We start from the raw sequence: 18,734 nt of genomic DNA on the forward strand, positions 1-18,734 counted from the left end.
ATCCTCTGCGATGCAAATTATGACTTCACTTCCACAGGACATAGGTAGAAAAGACTTCAATTTAGAGTAATGCCCAAAGTAAGAAAAAGAAACAATGCAAAAAAAAGAGTCGTAAGCGAAACTCCGCAAGTGCACGGCTTATGAATAGGTTATACGTCAGGGTCTGGTAATGCGTCCCCTGGGTCACGAGTCACGTTGCCTAATAGAAAGGTTTGCATACTTAATATTAGGAGCAGAGATTTTTGAAATCTGGTCAGCTCTTATCTCGGTAAAGAGAGTTCCATGTCTCGTAAAAAGATCCTACATGACAACGCTCTGTCGCATGCAGGCCACCCATTGATAAGTAAAATTCAAAAACAAGTTGTATATAGAATGGGCTTAATTTTCTAAAAATGCCAAACGATATTTGCACTTCATTCAGGTTTAACGTATGTTAGCCTTATTTGAGAAATCGGAAATCCGCTCAACGAGACTATGAGGTTTTGATGTGACTAGATACGTGGCACCGTATTGTTGATAGTAGCCTCTTCATATTATACGCTGAAGTTTCAAGTCGAAATTTTGTCGCTAGAATAGTTTATACAGCTTAGTTGAAATAGATTATAACACTTGGATCTTGTCCGACAATCAGAAACTTCTAAATCGTAGCTACAACAGGTAGCTACGGCCGTAAGACCTAATTTCTTCTCCGTTTCCTATTGCTTCCTGTTTTGTAATGATGATCTTGAAATAGCGCTGTTTTCGTTTGAAAATTTGTTGCGTAAAGATACTCAGTTTGGCCGTTTGTGCTGCATCAGATATCAACAATAAAATGCAGCATAACCTATGTGCATGATATGCGATTTTTCGAAAAACGTGATCTGAAATAAACACCAAAAAATGAAGGAGAACGGCAAAAATGTGTGGGGCATTTTGCACGACTATTGCCGACAAAAGGCCCCTCTTGGTTACACATGTCACAGAAGTTCGTACTTCCGTTTAAGTTCCTAAGGTGCAGTTATCTGTTTACGTACGATATGTCAGAGGTCATGAAGTGTTTTATCTAACGACGATTGACCCAGCTTATAGCTGACCGTCGAATATTCTTTACTTGTGGCGACTTTTTTAATGAGAATCCTTGGGTAATTATCTTAAGCATGGCTTCCGATCTAAGCTTGACAAATCTTCAAAGAAGCGGTGACCTTAAATACGAAAGCAAACTGTATTCAAACCGTGAATATATTATCATGTATTTTCACATAACTGGTTATAATAATGATATTCTTCATAGTGGTGTTTTTTCGTCACGATATACACACGTACTATGAATGTCGGCTGCACAGTTCTTGAACGGCATGCCGACATTATGATAAGGCTAATTTGTGACCCTCACGTCTGAGATGTCAAGCAGAACATGCTGACCATACTTTACAAAATCATACCTAGGGCCAATTTAATATTATTCTATATGTGAGGGATGTATATATATATATATTACATGTGTTCCGTCGCTGCTCACTGAGTATGTATGCTAAAATAGCCTTTTCCGTATAACTATCGATTAAATTCACCCAATATATTGTTAATATCATGAACAAGTGTCGTGTGTTAGTCAACAGAGTGTATCCAGCAACAATACGTTAACATCAACACACGGATAACACGTTATGCTGTTTCTCGTCTAGCGAGGTGGGCACTAGGTTTCCATTTCGGCGAAATACATTGTTTGTTCAAGGCTCCGACGAGTCTCTCAAACGTTATATGCCGCAGTTGCGGTTATGTACGATACAAATATAGTGTTGCGTTGGCTAGATCGGTCGACCACGATCACATTACACCGACGAGGAAGCTTACGCCGTATGTTAAGGGGTTGCTTGCGGAATTAAGCGACGCCGCCCACCGTGGTAAGTGGAAGGAAGGGGGGGGGGGCAGAAAACGTTTTTGATTTAAGCCGACTTTGCGCGCGCACAAAGGTGCCCAAGCTAATTCTCGTTTGCGCATCTTTTAGAGAACCGATGATAGCGTCGCGTTCGAGCTAAACACAAGGTTATAGAAACTCCGATTAAGCCAGATGACAGACAAATTACTGGAAGGCAAACTACGTTTGTTCTGAATAGTTTTAGTAGTCGTTCCGCTTATTTTTTTATTGGTAAAATGATAAAGCAGCAGTGGATAAAGTGATATTTAGGCAGTCTAAATTGAGTGAGCATAAAATTCGACAAATTCTCATATAATTGCGGTGAGAGAAGCGGTTTAGCTTTTAAGAACCGCACACGCGATGGCAGGAGGTATGTGCAAGACGCTCCCATACCCATAGCATTAAATGTAGGCAAAGAGTCAGGTATTATCAGCGTTTAATGTATGGTTGAAGTTAGTATCAAATACTCGAGCCCTCACATGCTTTTTCGTTAATTAAGATCCACATGTACCTGATATGAAGAAACATATCGGTACAACACGGACCTATTTAGGACAAAGATTTAAATCTTAGAAGAACAAATCGATTGAAACAAACATTAAATAGATGGGACGCTTGCCAGAGATAATTTAATTTCACTGCCAAGTTCTACCCAGCAAAAAAGGCGCTGTCTTCACGTTTCTGTCAGTTGCTCCATGACACAAAAATCGAAATATTCTATTCCATCTGGTTCCACACTGCCAGGTTGCTCCGCGAAACATAATTCACAGCGCACGAATTCGGTTGTGTACTTTTATTGGACTAATAGATAAGTGTGTAGTTTGTTTGTAAGATAACGTACGTCGCGTTAGCTCTGTTCGAACTATAACTATTCGAAAGGGAATCGCGGTCTTTTACTTCTGATCAGCTTTCGCTCGGGAAGGCAGCGACGCGGCTGCCTTCGCAGGATAAAATCGTTCCTTGACTTATGAATGTCGTTGGCATCAGTTTTTATAAGAAAATGACCCTTGTTTTAGCATCGGATATCGGTCGAGAGGTAGCAGCACACGCGTACTACTCCATTCACTGGTGCATCTCGGTCACAACGCATTGGTTAGGGACCAACTTCTAACTTGGAGGTTCTATATAACCGAATAAATGCTAAAGATAGCAATTCTCACTGTACTAGCCTTTGATTCCATGTTGATTATGCACGAGCTTGTGTGTGGTAACGTTGAAGACACGTTAGGAAGTTGTTTTGTGGAGATTTTGTAGAGCTGCCTTAAGCGTTGTTTCTCTTCTCAGTATGCACGTCGCCATTTCAAGTTGACTGGCAAAATAAAAACTGTATTATTATCATTGTCATCTATAGAAATACGAACAGAAGAGGAAAAAGGAAAGGCAGTAATTTACTAAATTAGTTGTTGGCAGTTAATGGCACCCATTAGCCACTAGGCATGCCGGAGACCTGCGCCTATTAATATGACTACATTTAACAGATACAAGGTCACTTTAGAACTGTGGTTCACATCGATTTGTAACGCTAGCGTATTATACAACTATGGCCGTGATAGCTTCGTCTACTGTGCTGGGAGCCAGACGTATGAAGGAAGACATAACGGCGATACTGGAGGTAAAATTTGAAACAGGCACAGTAGTGTGCTAGATAAGATTGACAATTAAGACTATAGTGGTTCTTGGGGTAACTATGTGGTCTTGGGGAATGAGTTCGTTCGGCAACCGTCGACCACTATAAAGAGGTCTATATCAGGATATATAGATTACTTTTATGAGTTTAAGACCTTGCAGAAGGAACTTAGGTTTGTATTTTTTTGGGGGGTAATATCTTGTTTCGGTCTTTGTTTTGGTTGAAAATGTCTGAAGTATATCGATGCAGAAATCTATTAGAAGGTTGGGATTATGGGTTTTCATATTACGTCGTTGAAGTCGAAGCAATATAGATGTCATTTGGTAACGTATTATTTGTAAACGTAACGAACATCTATATAAAAAGCTGCATTGTTGAGACTCATAGAAATCATGAAGACGCTAGCTAACTGTCCTTCATGATCCATTTAATTTTTCAAAGAAATCTTCATACCATCAATATATAATATAAAGAAGAGTGCGCCGAGCTGAGAGCGAGCGCTTGAATCCGTCGTCTTACGGAATTACTTTAGCGGGTTTTTGCGAACCGGAAAAAATGAAAGTTAGTAATAAACGCCTTAGATGGAGACAGAGAGTTATCACTTTTTTTTCTGACAGCGGTTGCTGTCAGACTCCGTTTCCTTTATTGAAAGTACGCTGCACCCACATTTCCCGTTATTGTTATAGCATTTTTGTTCCACAAGGGCCGACTGATAAGCTTGTTAGCAAATCGGTAACTTCAGTTAGGTTACCAGTTCTCGGTAGATCTTTAAATCAACAAAATAGGATTTTTGAAGAGTTACGTAGAACTAGCTTTGAGCTTGCCGGACTCGTCCTTGACAAAATCCTGTTTTGGTTTTGATAGCGTTTGTGACTGACGACCACCCAGAGTAACGGTAGCAAGCTAGAAGAGGACCTTGAAAAAATTTGCAGAAAGAATTTATTCAGGACTGATTTTGGAAACGGCTTCAGGATATCCTTGGTTGACCTCATGACACCAACAGACTGCCCCATAAGGGGCTGTGGCAGTTTTCAGAAGCAGATTATGTCATACTGCAAGTCGAACCTTATAATGTTCATTAAAAGAAACCACCACCTTATCCCTAAAATAATAAATAAACAGACGTCTGTTCCCTGATCGGACAGAACTGGTTTCGTACGCGAGACATCCTAATCTACTTTTTGTTAAAGACATCACCAGCATTAAGGAATCTCTCGTTTGAAAGAAAAGCCAGCGTTCGGTGCTAAGAAGTTAAGGCCATTTATTCAAGAAAACTCTTTTAATCTAGAAAACCTCTTCACATTTCCAAAGCTTACTTCACTAAGTTGTGCACTTCTGTTATCTACAAAGTGTCCCATTATGATTTGTCACCAGCGGCGATGTTTGTAAACGTCTATGCACTGGTTTGTAAATTTAAATTTTATCATAGATAAATATAATAATTATCATAACAACTCCTTGCTCTTCGTTGCTTAACGCTTGTGATGTGTTCTAAAGGACGGATGCTCCAAGGGCAATCTCTCATGACATCACTTCATAGACACTTTTCATGCCAATGGCTTAAAAAAATTCTGCATAATCATTGAACAAACTATAGTAGAATCTTATTTCTCTCACTCGTTTTTATAGGGATAACGATTTCATAGGCTTGATGTATAGATAATAATCGATATTAGTGTTATCGTAAAAAAGGTTGTCCTTACAAAACACGTACGAATATTTTTTGGCTGTTTGTACATTTTCATATCGACTCTCCGATCATGCTCCAACGCTAGCAGCCCTCAAGGCCGCATCAGTACGCTTTGGGCGTCACCAAGTTACTCTTAAGCCCTTTCAACCACTTCGACTGCGGTGTATTTTGCGCGGAAATCCGTTGCCCTACGTGTATTGGACGAAGGACGGCGTACCCCTACAGACCAACATGTCTTCAGGGTGAGTTTGCCAACGGTATTTTTTCCGTATTGTATGGAGGAAACAAAACGGTAGTGATTTTACATTGAACGTCTACTAAATAGCTATAGGTACGTTTTGCTCCTATTGGTATCAGATTTGAAAAAGGATGCTAGACGGGAAAAAAGTGAGGCATTGACCCAAGTTTAAGTTGAGTTAATACTACTAAATTGTATTTGTGTTGAATCATACAAGAAAAATTGCCCGTGTAATTCATATAAAAATGGCTGCTAGATTTCGGATTTCAACATGTCAAAATTGCCAAACAGAAATAACAAAACACTGTCTGGACATACTATATTTTTGCATTTTTTGTACGAAATCTGGAGCTATATGCATGGCGATTGAACGTACGATTAAAGACTAAAGCGTGAAGTTACAATTAGGGTTAACCAACAACATTCTGATTCAGAATTCGGTGGTCATTGACCGCTCAGGTCAATCGAATGTGATCAGTCACTAAGCAATGAGCGTCAATGGTCAAACAGATTTATCAGAGAGATAATCGCAATTAAGTCGATCCAAAGCCAGTCACAGTCGAGCATGAACCTAAAAAGGACACTTATACTGTTGTAATGATACAGTTCGAAAGTTGTCGGAAGGAATACAATACATCACGAACTGCCAACATCTTTGTCCGTTTAACGTCAATGTTATTGTTTTTTTTTTTTTTAGGACACAAGGTTAAAGATTAGATCGTATACAGTGGTACAGCTGTACCTTGTAATTTCATTCTTCATCTTTGACTTGAACACTGGGTAACACGTTTTAGATACACAAATAGTCATATGAAATGAATAACCACAACTGCGATATTTTTCGATTTTTATTGCGGTTAAAAACAGTAAACAAAGCGTACCTGTTGTCAACATACCAATTTGAATTGAATATATATTGCCCGCGTAAACGTAGAGACAGCAAAGTTTATAGGTAGGATAATTATGTTCATACTTAGTTAAACGGAAGGACCCCAGCCGAATATAGTAGACACGTCGATGGTAAGACAGCTCGTGCGGTAAGCGTTGCAGGGCCGTCTGAGGAGGCAGCACTGTGTCATAGTGAAGGACGCACTGAGTTTACGCCGCGACCTCCTCCAACCTTCGGTTAAATAATGGCACCGCTTTATAGCGTAGGTTATATTTGCGTGTGACTGATTCTTTTCACTTGTTCTAATTTCCTGTTTGTATACACTATTACGATATATGTATGTATATGCTGCACCTTCAACGACGACGACGACGACGACGACGTCCGTCTTTCATTGCTTCTTTGTTACCAACAAGAGCTTTCGGCTTTTACTGAGTGGTATTATTCTTTGATGATATTGTTTGACGTGACTTCTGATTTGCCATCATTTGTATCGCTATTTAACTTAGCATACATTCAATATTTGTCCACAAATGAACCGTAAAATGAGAATTGCCACCATCTCCTACGACTGGAAAGCTACGTCTCTATATACCTTTTCTATATTTATCCTAATTAAACGAGAAAATAATCGAAAGTTTCTCTTGATTTGAAACGCCACAGAAATTCTTTACACTGCCATACCTTCTATATTTTATAGCTAACACCGCTTATGGTCATAACGTACAAAATACTGATATTTTCATTAATGATCGTCACCAAAAATGGAAGAACATTAAAAAGGCTTTTGTTTCCATTTGCTTGAAACTCGTGTTAACCTTCGGATAACGAGAAACGTTCAAAGTCGCCGGTTTTATTCCTTGACGCTCGTTCTCTTCCAACAAACTATTGTACATATATAAGCCGCCGTAACTGCCGGCGCACTTATTCGCCAAGCTTTATAAACAAGCGCCTACGCTGTTTTAACTTGATCGCAACACGTTGCAACCTCTTTCTTAATTTCTTTTATCGCTTCTTCGTCGTTATGGCATTTATGTTGTAGATTTTGTCTTTGCTTTATACTGCCGAAAACTGACCCTCTACTTATGACCTAGACAAAAGTTCCGCGATATTATATGTATATATATTGTGTATTAAAATATATGTATTTACATTAGTTTACGAATCCTATCAAGACGCACTGGGCTGGCGTGTGTGCATTTGACATCTTCGTCCCGCACTCACTGGCCCCCTCTGACATCATCTGAAAACATTGTGCGTCAGATACGCCTACACAACGCAACCTATCTAGCCTAAATAGACAACATTCACATCGCGACCTGTTGCGAGTAAAAGCAGATTAAGACAATAGATTGCAAATAAAAACTCTAAACTTCATACAGGCTAGTAAAACATACGTTAACTGCTATTGATTCCTGGTCTTAGTCTTAGTTAGGTGGAACTGCTAACTTTGTTTAACGATACACATTCGGTTCTGCCGCCTTTACTAAGCACATACTACCGACCTGTGGATCAGGTCCCAACAATTTTGTCGAAATGCTTTTAAATTTCAAGAGCCGTTAGGCACGTTGAAAGCAAAATGAAATAGGAAGTCATGACAAAGATCAAAGCATACTGATCGAAGAAAAGGAAAAGAGATTCTAGACAAAAATCAGCTATAAAACTATTGCCTGATTGGAAATATCGTTTATTTCAACCTATTTCAACCTAAATGTGTATGTACATTCAAGAACATGTATTGTTTCGTTATTGTTGCCATTGATTTTCTGAAAAAAAAAAAAAAAAAGCGCGGCTTTCGCAGCTATCTGATACTCTTCAGACGAGCTTCCGTGGCAGACTGACATGTGCCGCAACAGAGGAGAACGCGACCTCATCAAGGTGACACCATACAGCACTTTTGTTTCGCATGTACATGATCAGCAACAAATCATATATTGTTTCCAGTTCTCTCCGGAGTACGTATTTGTTGTTATAAACATTGATCTCTCTCGTTGTCGTCGACGCTTTGCCGCATTTCAAAGTGTTACATATGCTTACTTATGCATCTAGCTCCATTTATGTATACTAATCCTGAGCAAATTATACAACATTTATGACGATAACAGTTGCAATCGTTTCTAATAATATACTACTGGTTGTTGTAAATGATGTCAATTATATAGTAAAAGCATAGATTATATGTTATTAATAAATGGTAACTTTTATGCTACTTCGACGACGTCCTTGGCTCGGTAGCAGTGGGAGTCCGGGGTCGTTTCGTTAGTACTCGAACGCTTAGGTATCGCTATAAAACTGCTGTTGTCAATATGTAACAATATATATTGTCTGGCGTTCGTTGTTTTCGATCAAATTTTAGAAACAAGTGACTCAACTCCAATGACGCCGGCGGCCATTCAATAGATACAAGATCGTATAATACAATTGCAATGGTAGTTTAATTCAGAAAGGAATACTCGGACTAAGTTCTCCTAACGATGAGTACCGCTCACTTCAATTGTCCTTTTTCGCTTTCGAACGAGTGGCGACTCCGTTCTTTTCTCCATCGGTAGAGTTGTTCTTTGTACTCGATTCCTTTCCGGCAATGACCGTTTTCTGATCCTGAGAAGGCTGCACAACAGCGGCCGTCTCCTCGTCGGGATTGTCGCGGTACAGGAAAAGCTCCTTAATTTCACCCTTTACAAAAGCAGTAAATAGGGGTATGCCAACGCACAGTGGGACTAGGTAGAGCAGCGCGGGTTGGGCATGCTTGAAAACGGTCATGACGATGACGGTGATGAGTAGGCCAATCACGTACGAAATGAATGCTACTATAAAATAAAGTTTCGAGCCAGAACCTTTGTTCAGGTCATAGCGAAGCAACAAAGCGATAAATATGCCAGGAATGACTATATCACCTAGGCCAAGCATTGCATGGTGCGATCCCCACACTCCCACTTCAAGGAAATCCTGTGGGAACAGCAATTTGATTGGGGCTTCAAAGCTTTTGGCGACGGTCACCATGACGTCGGTACCAAAAACCCAGAACACATCATAGACGAACAATCCTCCAAGGAGAATGCAGCCGGTAGCCACCGAGTTGAGCTGCAGAAGCTCAATGCCGTTATGAGCGAAGGCAAGCCCGAAAACGTTGTTGGCAATCCAGTGTTTCTTGAGCAGGTACCAAACCCCCAGGCCACACGCAAACGCTAACGCCATTAGGTCGAAGTGATCGAATGCCAATTCGAACACTGTATCCTTTGCCTTCAGACGTTGCATATGGAGATGGTACTCCTCGTTGCGAACGAGTTTTTCGTTGATGACGTGACGCAAGATTGGTGCTGTTACATGTGCCAACGCTAGAACTCCGATCAAAAAGAAATAAAATGTCAATAGCATATTGACGTGTTGGGTACCGAAAATCTTAAATATCACATACAGGCCGAACAATGCACCCGAAGCGACTAGGGGAAACATCATTGCATCCTTAGTTGACATAGTTTCGGTTTGTTCACCGGACTCCTTCGACGACTTCTGATTTTGAGCGGACTTGAAACTTCCGAAGATGATTGGTAAAATCGACATAATTAGAATGCTAGCATATGCTGTCACCATCCCTCCGGTTGTTGCCTGATACTTCGATTTTTCAGGGGCGGAATCCGGTTCAGATGCATTCTCAGCAGCCTGCGCCAGAAGGCTTTTGCCAATATCTAAGAGAAATCCGACTTCCATGGCTGTTGCTTCTTATTAGGCACACTTCACACGCACACTACTAGACCAGTAGTAAAAAGGAAAATTAAATAGCACCTCAATTAACAAAGCGAACGGTGCTCAGGTGCCACTTAACTGCTGCTGTTGTTACTGGCACGAGGAGTTGATAGCTGAGCTACACGGAACGAGGCCGCACGGAGGGTACAGACGGAGAGGAGCCGGCCGCAGGCCACGGCTACCAGCTGCTAGCGACTACGGATGCCGTGGCAGAACGATTCTGATGACATCAACACAAAGCCGCAATGGTCGCCGCCATCTCGGAATAGAAGCATGAGAGAAGGGCTGACACGCGCCAAAATTTAAGAACGCACCCAGTTACCATTTACGCCGCGCTAGGAATAGGCTCGCGCATTTGTGCCAGCCTGTTGTGTTTTTGTCTATGACAAGCTTAAATTGCTTATGAGTTGCATACGGAGAGAACACTATATTGATAGGGTTGTCGATGTGAATCAAAAGGGCACATGAGAGGCGAGCTTACCTAGCGCCTGAAGTAATGCTGAGCGATAGTACTCCGAAGCGTTTCTTTTTATAAGAACTATCCCCAACGAGTGTCAATAACTAAATTGAACGAGAACGAGAACGTTTCCTTATGCCGCGCATTCAAAATCTGAATGTCAAGTAGCGTTTTTACATACGCCTATATCTTTCAAGGTTGCCAAATTTCTTTTTGGAAACAAGAGTAACTCACCGAAAGCTATTCTGGATTTCGCATAAAAATAACCTAATCGATAGTGACAGTAAAGAGTATACTAAAGGGTTATCGTAAGCCACAGCCTACGGATGGCCCCACAGGCTCAGACCTTTTGCGTCGGATACGCTCAAGCAATGATCTTCAAATATCTTAGAAATATTTATTAATTATTGTAAAATTATACGAAAAATTGTAATGAACAAACGCAACGCGAAACGTTTTTGACTTTTACGCCTATATGAAGTCTTTATGACTTTAACGCCTCTATGAAGTCACCACATTCTTTCGAGCTAACAAATCACAAGCTGCTATAGCTTGGAATCATTTTAATCTTTGATGCTTTCAAGCAGACTGGTGCAAAAATTACTTGATGTCATTTTACTGAGATTTTCGAAATTGAAATGTTGCTTAACAGTTTTATTCAGTAACGGTGAACATGTTACTGAATCCTATACAAACTTTGAAAAATAACTGACGGTCTTAACACCCTGTGAACCTTCGGGAGAAGCTAACCATGTCCATAGCCGTCCTATGTGCTCCTCGGACTATCTTTGGTTTTCTAAATTGGTGCTTAAATTGGTGCTTAAAAAGAAGCGTTGTATGAAATACTATTTATTCGGAGTTATATAACTTTGTATTTTCTAAAAATGAGGTTTGCCAACCATGGGACAGTCACATAGATGGATCCGATCACTTCGGATAAGATCGGTTTTCGTCAGTGAATCTATACGCGCCGCTGATAATAATCTGTTGACTCAAATAGATAAGCTAATGGGTTCGAAAGCAAGTAAATTTCTACATCACATATATAAGGCCGCACATCGACGAGTTATTTGATTTATCGGTATTATTACTATTATTTATAGTGTCTTTTACTTAACTGTACATCATATTATGAGGTGCGTGGCTATTTCAGAATTATTTCTAATATGCCAACATGAACGGTAGAAAAATCACTTTTAAGATTTTTACGTATAACGTAATGCGTACATAATAAACTTTGCAATACATAGAAAACGGCATGCATAATCTTAAATAGCACATTTATTCCGCACATTTCCGTGAACTTTACTATAATAATAAAAATAACCATGAAAAACCGTTCGTAAGTACATTAAATATATTTTTCTTTCTTTTTGGTGCTGTTCTACTTTCGTGCCGACCTATTCGTCAATACGCGTCATAGACGCTTCCTGATTCGTCACAAGCGACGACGGTCACGCCTTAACTTAAGTTCGGTGCGAACTACCGATTCTGGTGAGTACCGATGTACGGCTTCAAATGTCATTTCCAGACACCCGGCAAGCGCATCCGTCCACGTCACAGTTCGTGACATTGTCTTCGAAAACCGTCGTTCTCCCTGGGACAGACCCAGGTCGGAATATCACGAACAAGCAACAAATGGTAGGGTTACTACTATTTTTTGTTTCATTAATTTTAGCAAGTGCTGTTCTCAATATTAACGGTCTAGAGCCCTTTGTTTTGCTATGAGAAAGTAAACGCTGACGCATCTCTAGTCTTATAACTTGGCATAAATATGCGCTAAATATAATTGTTGTCATCTTCAAAGCTGATTAAAAAATATGAACCCATTTCATTTGTAATGCACACGAAATGCGGTCGGAAAGATAAGTTATCCGAAAAAACATTTGAATCCAGTCTTGGACGTTAGAACATACTGCTTAATAGAATCTAAGTTATACTTTAGAAACGAGGAGCACAATCTGATTTCGTTGTCGCATACAGTTACAGCGTGACACAGTTGCTGTAACAAGAACGAGCACACATACTTGTAACATATTCTAATATTTAGATTTTATGTTTACGATAAAAAAAAACTTGAGGGTATTCTGATTCTAGACAAACCCTTCTAAAACGCTGCCATAGCACGCTAGAGGCGATCATTAAGGTGCACTTCCGTATAATAAAAAAGACAGTGTGAACTTTTTTAGCCGTCCACTTTGCGGATCCTCTTCCCTAGAAACAGAGAGAGAGATTAACTGAAATACATAAAGAAGCTTTTTTTTGAGCACTTTTACCGTTACTCTCTTCCTTTGATGAATTCGACAGATTCGACTCATACAACACTCCCGTGCCCTTTGTCATCATATTGTCTCAACGGGGCGACTTGCATCCTTCTTGAAATGATCAGCGAGCCCTACTGCGTGTGTCCCGATGGCTTCCATGGCCTGCGCTGCGAAAATAAATTGGTACTGGTACATCTCGGAAGACCTTCCCTCGACAACGCTAACAACCCCCAGTCGATTGGGTCCCCCGGTATGTTGTGGCCAGGTACGCATGCTTCTCCCCCTTTCGTCGCGCCCTTATGTTGACGCGACATGATGAAAATTGCATTATCATGGTATAACATTATGCGTCCAGCGTACCATAACTGTCGGTCGCCATTGACAGCGAATGTTACGATCTAAACAACAGATCATCACTAATCAGCAGCCTCAGTATATCGCTATACACAATAGAGTTGAATTGTAGTAATGCCTCGCTACTAACCTCAAGTCGGGCTTCCGTTGATTTACCCTCAGTCGGCTTAACTTGTCGAAAAACGTATCTATGGCAGGTAATCAAAAATAACTGCACGGTTCCCATCTGTCGATAGTAAAGTTGATGCCCTTAACGCTGCTATCGACAGATGGGAGCTAAGGTTTCGCATCGTCAACTGTTGTATGCATGCTAAAGGTAGACATAATTATCGTGATAGCGGTTGAGGTACGATAACCGACAGGGGTTTAATCTGTTTACGCTAGGACGTATATCATAAGAATGCACTATGGACAGTACATTTTGAGCTGAGTAATGTAATAAATGCCGCACAATAGAAAAATGATTGAGCAAAAGCGTTTGTTTTTATCAAAAATTTAACTACGCAGTATCAATAACTTACGTTTATAAATACAGAAAGCGTTCGTGTCTAGCCTTGGAAAACTTTTGTTAAGGTATGAGTAAATCACCGTAAATAATCGTACTGGTAATGGTTTCGCATTTGACTGCCAACACTGCACTTACCACTCAAACGAGCTGACCATATGTCGTCTATTGGGAGGACTCTTAAATATACTTTTAGCGAATTAGAGACGGCCCTCAGGGCTGTCAGGTGATCAACTTAACACCACGCAGCTCATTAGAAATTCAGACGGAGGTTTCTTCATCATGGCATTCGTGAGCAGATGTCCAAATGCTTTTCATATTTTTACATCTATGGACAATATAAAAAAAGAAGTTAGAACTTGACTGGTCGAGTCTCTCTAAAAACTATCTTGATCTAGTATAGAAAAGAAGGTTCTTAACATATTAACCTAAAATATATACTAAAGAATTGTGCAAAACGTTGCATAGTCTTGGAGACCTTCAGTTTATGTTCGACTAAGCAAAAACTATTTTATCCCTCGTTTCTTATAATGAATGTTGTTTTCAGCCGAAGAATACCAAGTAAGATCTCTGAAGGACCACCCACTCTGGAGGCGATTAGAACAGCATAGCCGGTCAGCTGGGTTACAGCGTCGACAATGATTATGATGATTTTAGTATTATTATAGTTAAAATGTTTATTGAAGTTTCGAAGACATCGAAATGGAAATGTTGCCAGAGACAAACGACGATCTTCCTCAGCGAAAGGAAGTTAACGATAAATCTACTCTAATAGCGTGGATACATATACATACCGAGTAGACAGACCGTCAGCGGTATTTTTTTCGCAATAGTATCAACAATATTTCAACAAGTATTATTATGGAAGGATATATACAGACAAGATAATAGAAATGGGAACTATTATAGCTACTGTTTGACCTTGTGCAGTCAAATCCTCAGAGACCCTTGGAGCCTTCTCTTTCTCAGTAATCGTAAGGACGCCGAATTTCATGTAAGTAGCTTTTGGCGACATCAAACAGGTACATATTATATAGGCGACAATATTTCAAATTACTAATTGATTGATAAGCATTATTCTTAGAATACAGGATCGATAGAGATGTGGGAGATCTTCACGTTAAAGCTTTCTTCTAGCCCATAGCAAAACGATCACGATATGCCAACAAGATCTACTACCATGTGCATATATTTTAAGATAAAATATATCAATAACTTACACCATCCTAGTTATTCTGCAGGCATGTGTATTGTTTATAGGTAAATTGTATACAATGTCCTATTTGGTATAATTGGAAGATTCATCAACTTATTATTTAAACAATGAGAGGTTGTTAAAGTTTAAGAAGAGCTCGTTGGTTATACCGTATAAGTATGGACAGCATTACTACGCTAACAGTAATATATTTAAAGAAAAAAGCCGTGCTTGAAAAATAATGCAAAGTAATAGGAAGCAAATTAGGTCACTATTTCTGCTCTTTGCCTGTAAAATGATGGTAGCCCTAACGACAGAGTATATTTTTAATATCAATGTAGTGAATAAGCGACTTCCAAAATCGGATGGGAAATATGAGGGGCTGGTATTCACGTTATTCTTCGTTGGTAGGAAACCGCTTGCGGAGGAAGTTGTAGCTGGGGCAATGTAAACAAGGAAACGAAAAGCCCGTTTCTCGTGTTTTGTTGTTGTTAACGTTACATTCCTTCGTTTGTATCTTCCCCAAATAATCCTGCTTTTCGAGATTCGGAACGAGAGACCAAATGCAGACCAATGCGGCGAGTGACCATCTTTGCCACCCATGCAAGCATATATCTATCAATCAGTCAATCTGTGTATCTCTGATGCGTGACTATCGATAGATGTTTTTTGTTTCTATGCGTTTATCGCTTTACTGCTAACCTACGATCTCTATAGCCGTTAAAAAACTCAAACAGATGATGTTGCCGTCGTTTGTTGAATTATCTGTCAAATCGCCCATCATCACCTTGAATGATTTGCTGGCCGAAGATAACCGTTACGTGTACGCATAGGTACGTGATATGGCTTTCGGCCGCCATGTTCCACGCGAGAAGCACGTTACATTAGCTAAGAGAAATTGCTTACCGTTTCACACTTGGAATATGCACGGTATTACAAATATTCATGTTACTGAACAGCATCTTGTTCTGAAATGTTGTGTTTTCCTATGAATTGGTACAATATATCAGAGAGAACTAAGTGACAATCGTCTTAGTCACTCCGAAACTGAAATACTGTTGCTATACTTATATATTGTTTGAACAAACTATGGTATAAAAATAGCCCTGAGCAAACACCGTTTGATTGAAGATGAATTATTAAAGCAAACTAATTTATTTCTAAACTGTTCTATGACGCGCCATTTTAACAATCACTAACGTGACTCAGAACATTGGCTAAATAGGCATATTATATAATGGCAGATACAGTATAGTACCATGAGATAGTCATCTTTTATTCGTTGTATTTTGCTCTGGATATATCATAGGCGCAACAGTTCGACAGGAGGTTTGATCGTTTCTGTTTTTTGGCCAATTGCGTCCTGTTGAGCATAAATTTTACCTCGAATCTTAATATAAAGAGACCTAATTTTGATTCAGGTGAAATCAATTGTAGCTATATCATCATTTAGAAAAAGAAAAGCGAAATCTTAAAAAGTAGCTCAACTAGCTGAAAGTGACACCTCGGAACCACGTCGTCGACCGCATTCTACGATTCCAGCACGATAAGAAAGCAGCATCATTTTGATCGGTTTGTCCGAAAATGAGTACCGTGGCCCCATCCGGTTATAGGCAAGTACAAAGTCTGATTAAGGTCAATATTTTGTTGGAAGTTCTTAATGTCACAGCCTCAAAAATCTTCCGATTGACCCCTGAGACTTTGAGCGAAGCGAAAGAGTTAACACTTTACACCTGGGCCTTCACTAGACGCAGAGAATCTAGACAAGCAGCTTAAAAGCCTAATTCGAAACAAAGAAGCTATTTAATATCCATTGTGCTTGTTTTGCTGTAAAAATTTTCGCTTCATGCGCCGAAAAATATGCGTGTAGTTGAACAGTTGGACGGTAGACAATTAAAACCGTCTAATTAAAAGCCATTTTCAATCACATCCCAGCTAGTATCACGTCACGTTAAAGTCACACCGAGGCCTTACTCGAATGGGCAGCTCATTGCAAGGTCTGAGTTACTACAGCCGACAACGGCGCGTTGCTCTACTGGCCACCTTCTGCTGGTTTAGTGAGAAACCGGACAGGCATAGGAAGCTAAGGAGACCTTTAAGTTATTCATAGAGTAAAGCCGTTGGCGAAGCTGATCGTGATGATATTGCTATAGGACAACGTGTTTCGAGGCGTCATGTGAACGTGGCGTACTCAGCGTGGCAGAGTTTAAGCTCGACGAAACTGAACACAGGGGCGGAAGCAAGCAATTGACACAGCGGAACAGAACCCAGGTGCTAGCCCCGTCTTTGAGTTTGACCCAGCTATCAAAAAGTGATAAATGTAGTCAGCCGTTGCTGTTATCGACAGGGGAGACGCACGAAGTGACTATTGAGAAATGAACGGTAAAAGAAGGTAGAGGGTGGAAATAGTGAATAGAGTCAACAGCAACAACGCAGTGAATAGCAGTGAAAGACGGCATCGTCAAACAAACGAGCTATATACGCCAATAGAAAGAATCAGTTAGGCGGTTCAGTGTTACAGGGGACGATGTGTGCCGTTGCAAAGTCAAATGAATGAATCTCCTCCAATGTCTCTGCCTACTGCTGTATAAATATAAATAAAAGGCAATGTCGTTCGCCGATGTTCGTAGCAACGGAAAAAGGCTCTTATCGTCTATAATGCCAAAACATGCTTAAGAATCTCTGCTGCTTAACTATGGCCTGAAGCGTAGCTTCTTACTGAAAAGAGCAATGAGCTAGTAATAAATGAATGGTCAGGTTGAATCGAGTCTGACACACGACGACAAGGCGCGAGCAGTCGGCGCGGGACAGAGAGTCGAGTCATGGCGTCTAAAGCCGCATCTTGTGTTTATTTGGCAAACGGCCTTCGTTAGAGCGGCGGAAAGCCAGTCATGAATCTGATCGATGTAGCCAAACAACGAACCCGAACAGGCAACTGATAGCCGAACGGGCGCTATGGCAAAATGGCTGCAAAAGTTCACGAGGAAACGCTTGTGTACTAACGCTAATAATGGAAACACTTTTTCCATCATGCAGTACACACTGATGTGCCAACTGTGCAGTCCACCGATCAGGCGACTGCTGTGGGCGACTATTTTCCGTGTGCCGGTTCCGTGCCGACCCTTGCAGTTAGTACCGGTGGCCTTGTCTACACGTGACAAATGCTGTCACCACGTCCATGCTGCTGCTGCTGCTGCTGCTGCTAAGCGATAGATGGATCGTGTTGGGTTGATTCTTCCTGTGGGAACCTACTACTACTACACTGGCTGGTCTACTGTTAGTATTATAAGTGGCTAAAACTTCAAATCGTTATAGCAGAAGAGCTGGCAAAGATCCTTAGTTCAGCCAATTCACTGCTTGAGTTGAAAAAGTTCCGCGCGGACGACGGTGATATTGGCTAACTATAAAAGATTTATGTAGCGCATTATAGTAATTTATATAGAATTTCGCGCTAGTGTAGCTTACGGATTGACCTATCCTATTTGACTTCCTGTCAAATTTCAGGTGGCCGAGGTTAAGCGTTCACGAGCTGCGTCAGTCGACGAATTGATCATATGGACTAGCACTCACGTTATCTCTTTATTTTAGTAAACACGGTGAATCCAAGGCCCTTTCATTAAAATCTCTATGAAGAATACCCAGAAACGAAAATGATCACCGCCTTGATTTGCCGTCGTGAATTCATACATCCAGTCCGACAACCCCGACACTAATTATCCATTTTATGCCCTCGCCTAAATAAGAGATAAAATGTTTTTTCCATTCTGTTCATTTGTGTTTGGGGAGTACTGGGACGAGTGGGTACCGTCAAAGAAGTGAGCAAACGCCTATATAGATATGTATGAAACACAAACACCATTAGTAATTAAATAAT

The 18,734-nt window shown here is 40.4% G+C and overlaps 2 protein-coding genes across 5 annotated transcripts in view; one reads left to right on the plus strand and one right to left on the minus strand.

Moving 5' to 3' along the window:
• LOC111252241 (pro-neuregulin-2, membrane-bound isoform-like) overlaps window positions 1–18,728 on the plus strand; it is a 35,516-nt gene extending 16,788 nt beyond the window's left edge. For 2 of the 4 annotated variants that reach the window (XM_086991278.1, XM_022809769.2), the window contains exons 2-6: window positions 5,303–5,456; window positions 11,966–12,183; window positions 12,850–13,071; window positions 14,213–14,659; window positions 18,365–18,728. In XM_086991278.1, the coding sequence (XP_086847404.1) occupies window positions 5,303–5,456; window positions 11,966–12,183; window positions 12,850–13,071; window positions 14,213–14,307 (689 nt within the window). In that variant the 3' untranslated portion in view covers window positions 14,308–14,659; window positions 18,365–18,728. Of the gene's footprint in view, window positions 1–5,299; window positions 5,457–11,965; window positions 12,184–12,849; window positions 13,072–14,212; window positions 14,660–18,364 lie in introns of all 4 variants that reach the window. The other 2 variants (XM_022809758.2, XM_022809775.2) reach the window with 2 other exon arrangements.
• LOC111252254 (signal peptide peptidase) lies at window positions 8,006–10,310 on the minus strand. The gene has a single exon (XM_022809799.2). The coding sequence runs from the start codon at window positions 10,047–10,049 to the stop codon at window positions 8,832–8,834; it is 1,218 nt and encodes a 405-aa protein (XP_022665534.1). The 5' UTR covers window positions 10,050–10,310; the 3' UTR covers window positions 8,006–8,831.
• Window positions 18,729–18,734: the final 6 nt, after the last annotated feature.

The sequence above is a fragment of the Varroa destructor genome, unplaced genomic scaffold, assembly GCF_002443255.2.
Source record: "Varroa destructor unplaced genomic scaffold, Vdes_3.0 BEIS01000001.1, whole genome shotgun sequence".
Classification (NCBI taxonomy): domain Eukaryota; kingdom Metazoa; phylum Arthropoda; class Arachnida; order Mesostigmata; family Varroidae; genus Varroa; species Varroa destructor.

Coding starts and splice junctions, on each gene's coding strand:
- LOC111252254 (XM_022809799.2), bottom strand. CDS start 10,049: ATGGAAGTCGGATTTCTCTTAGATATTGGCAAAAGCCTTCTGGCGCAG.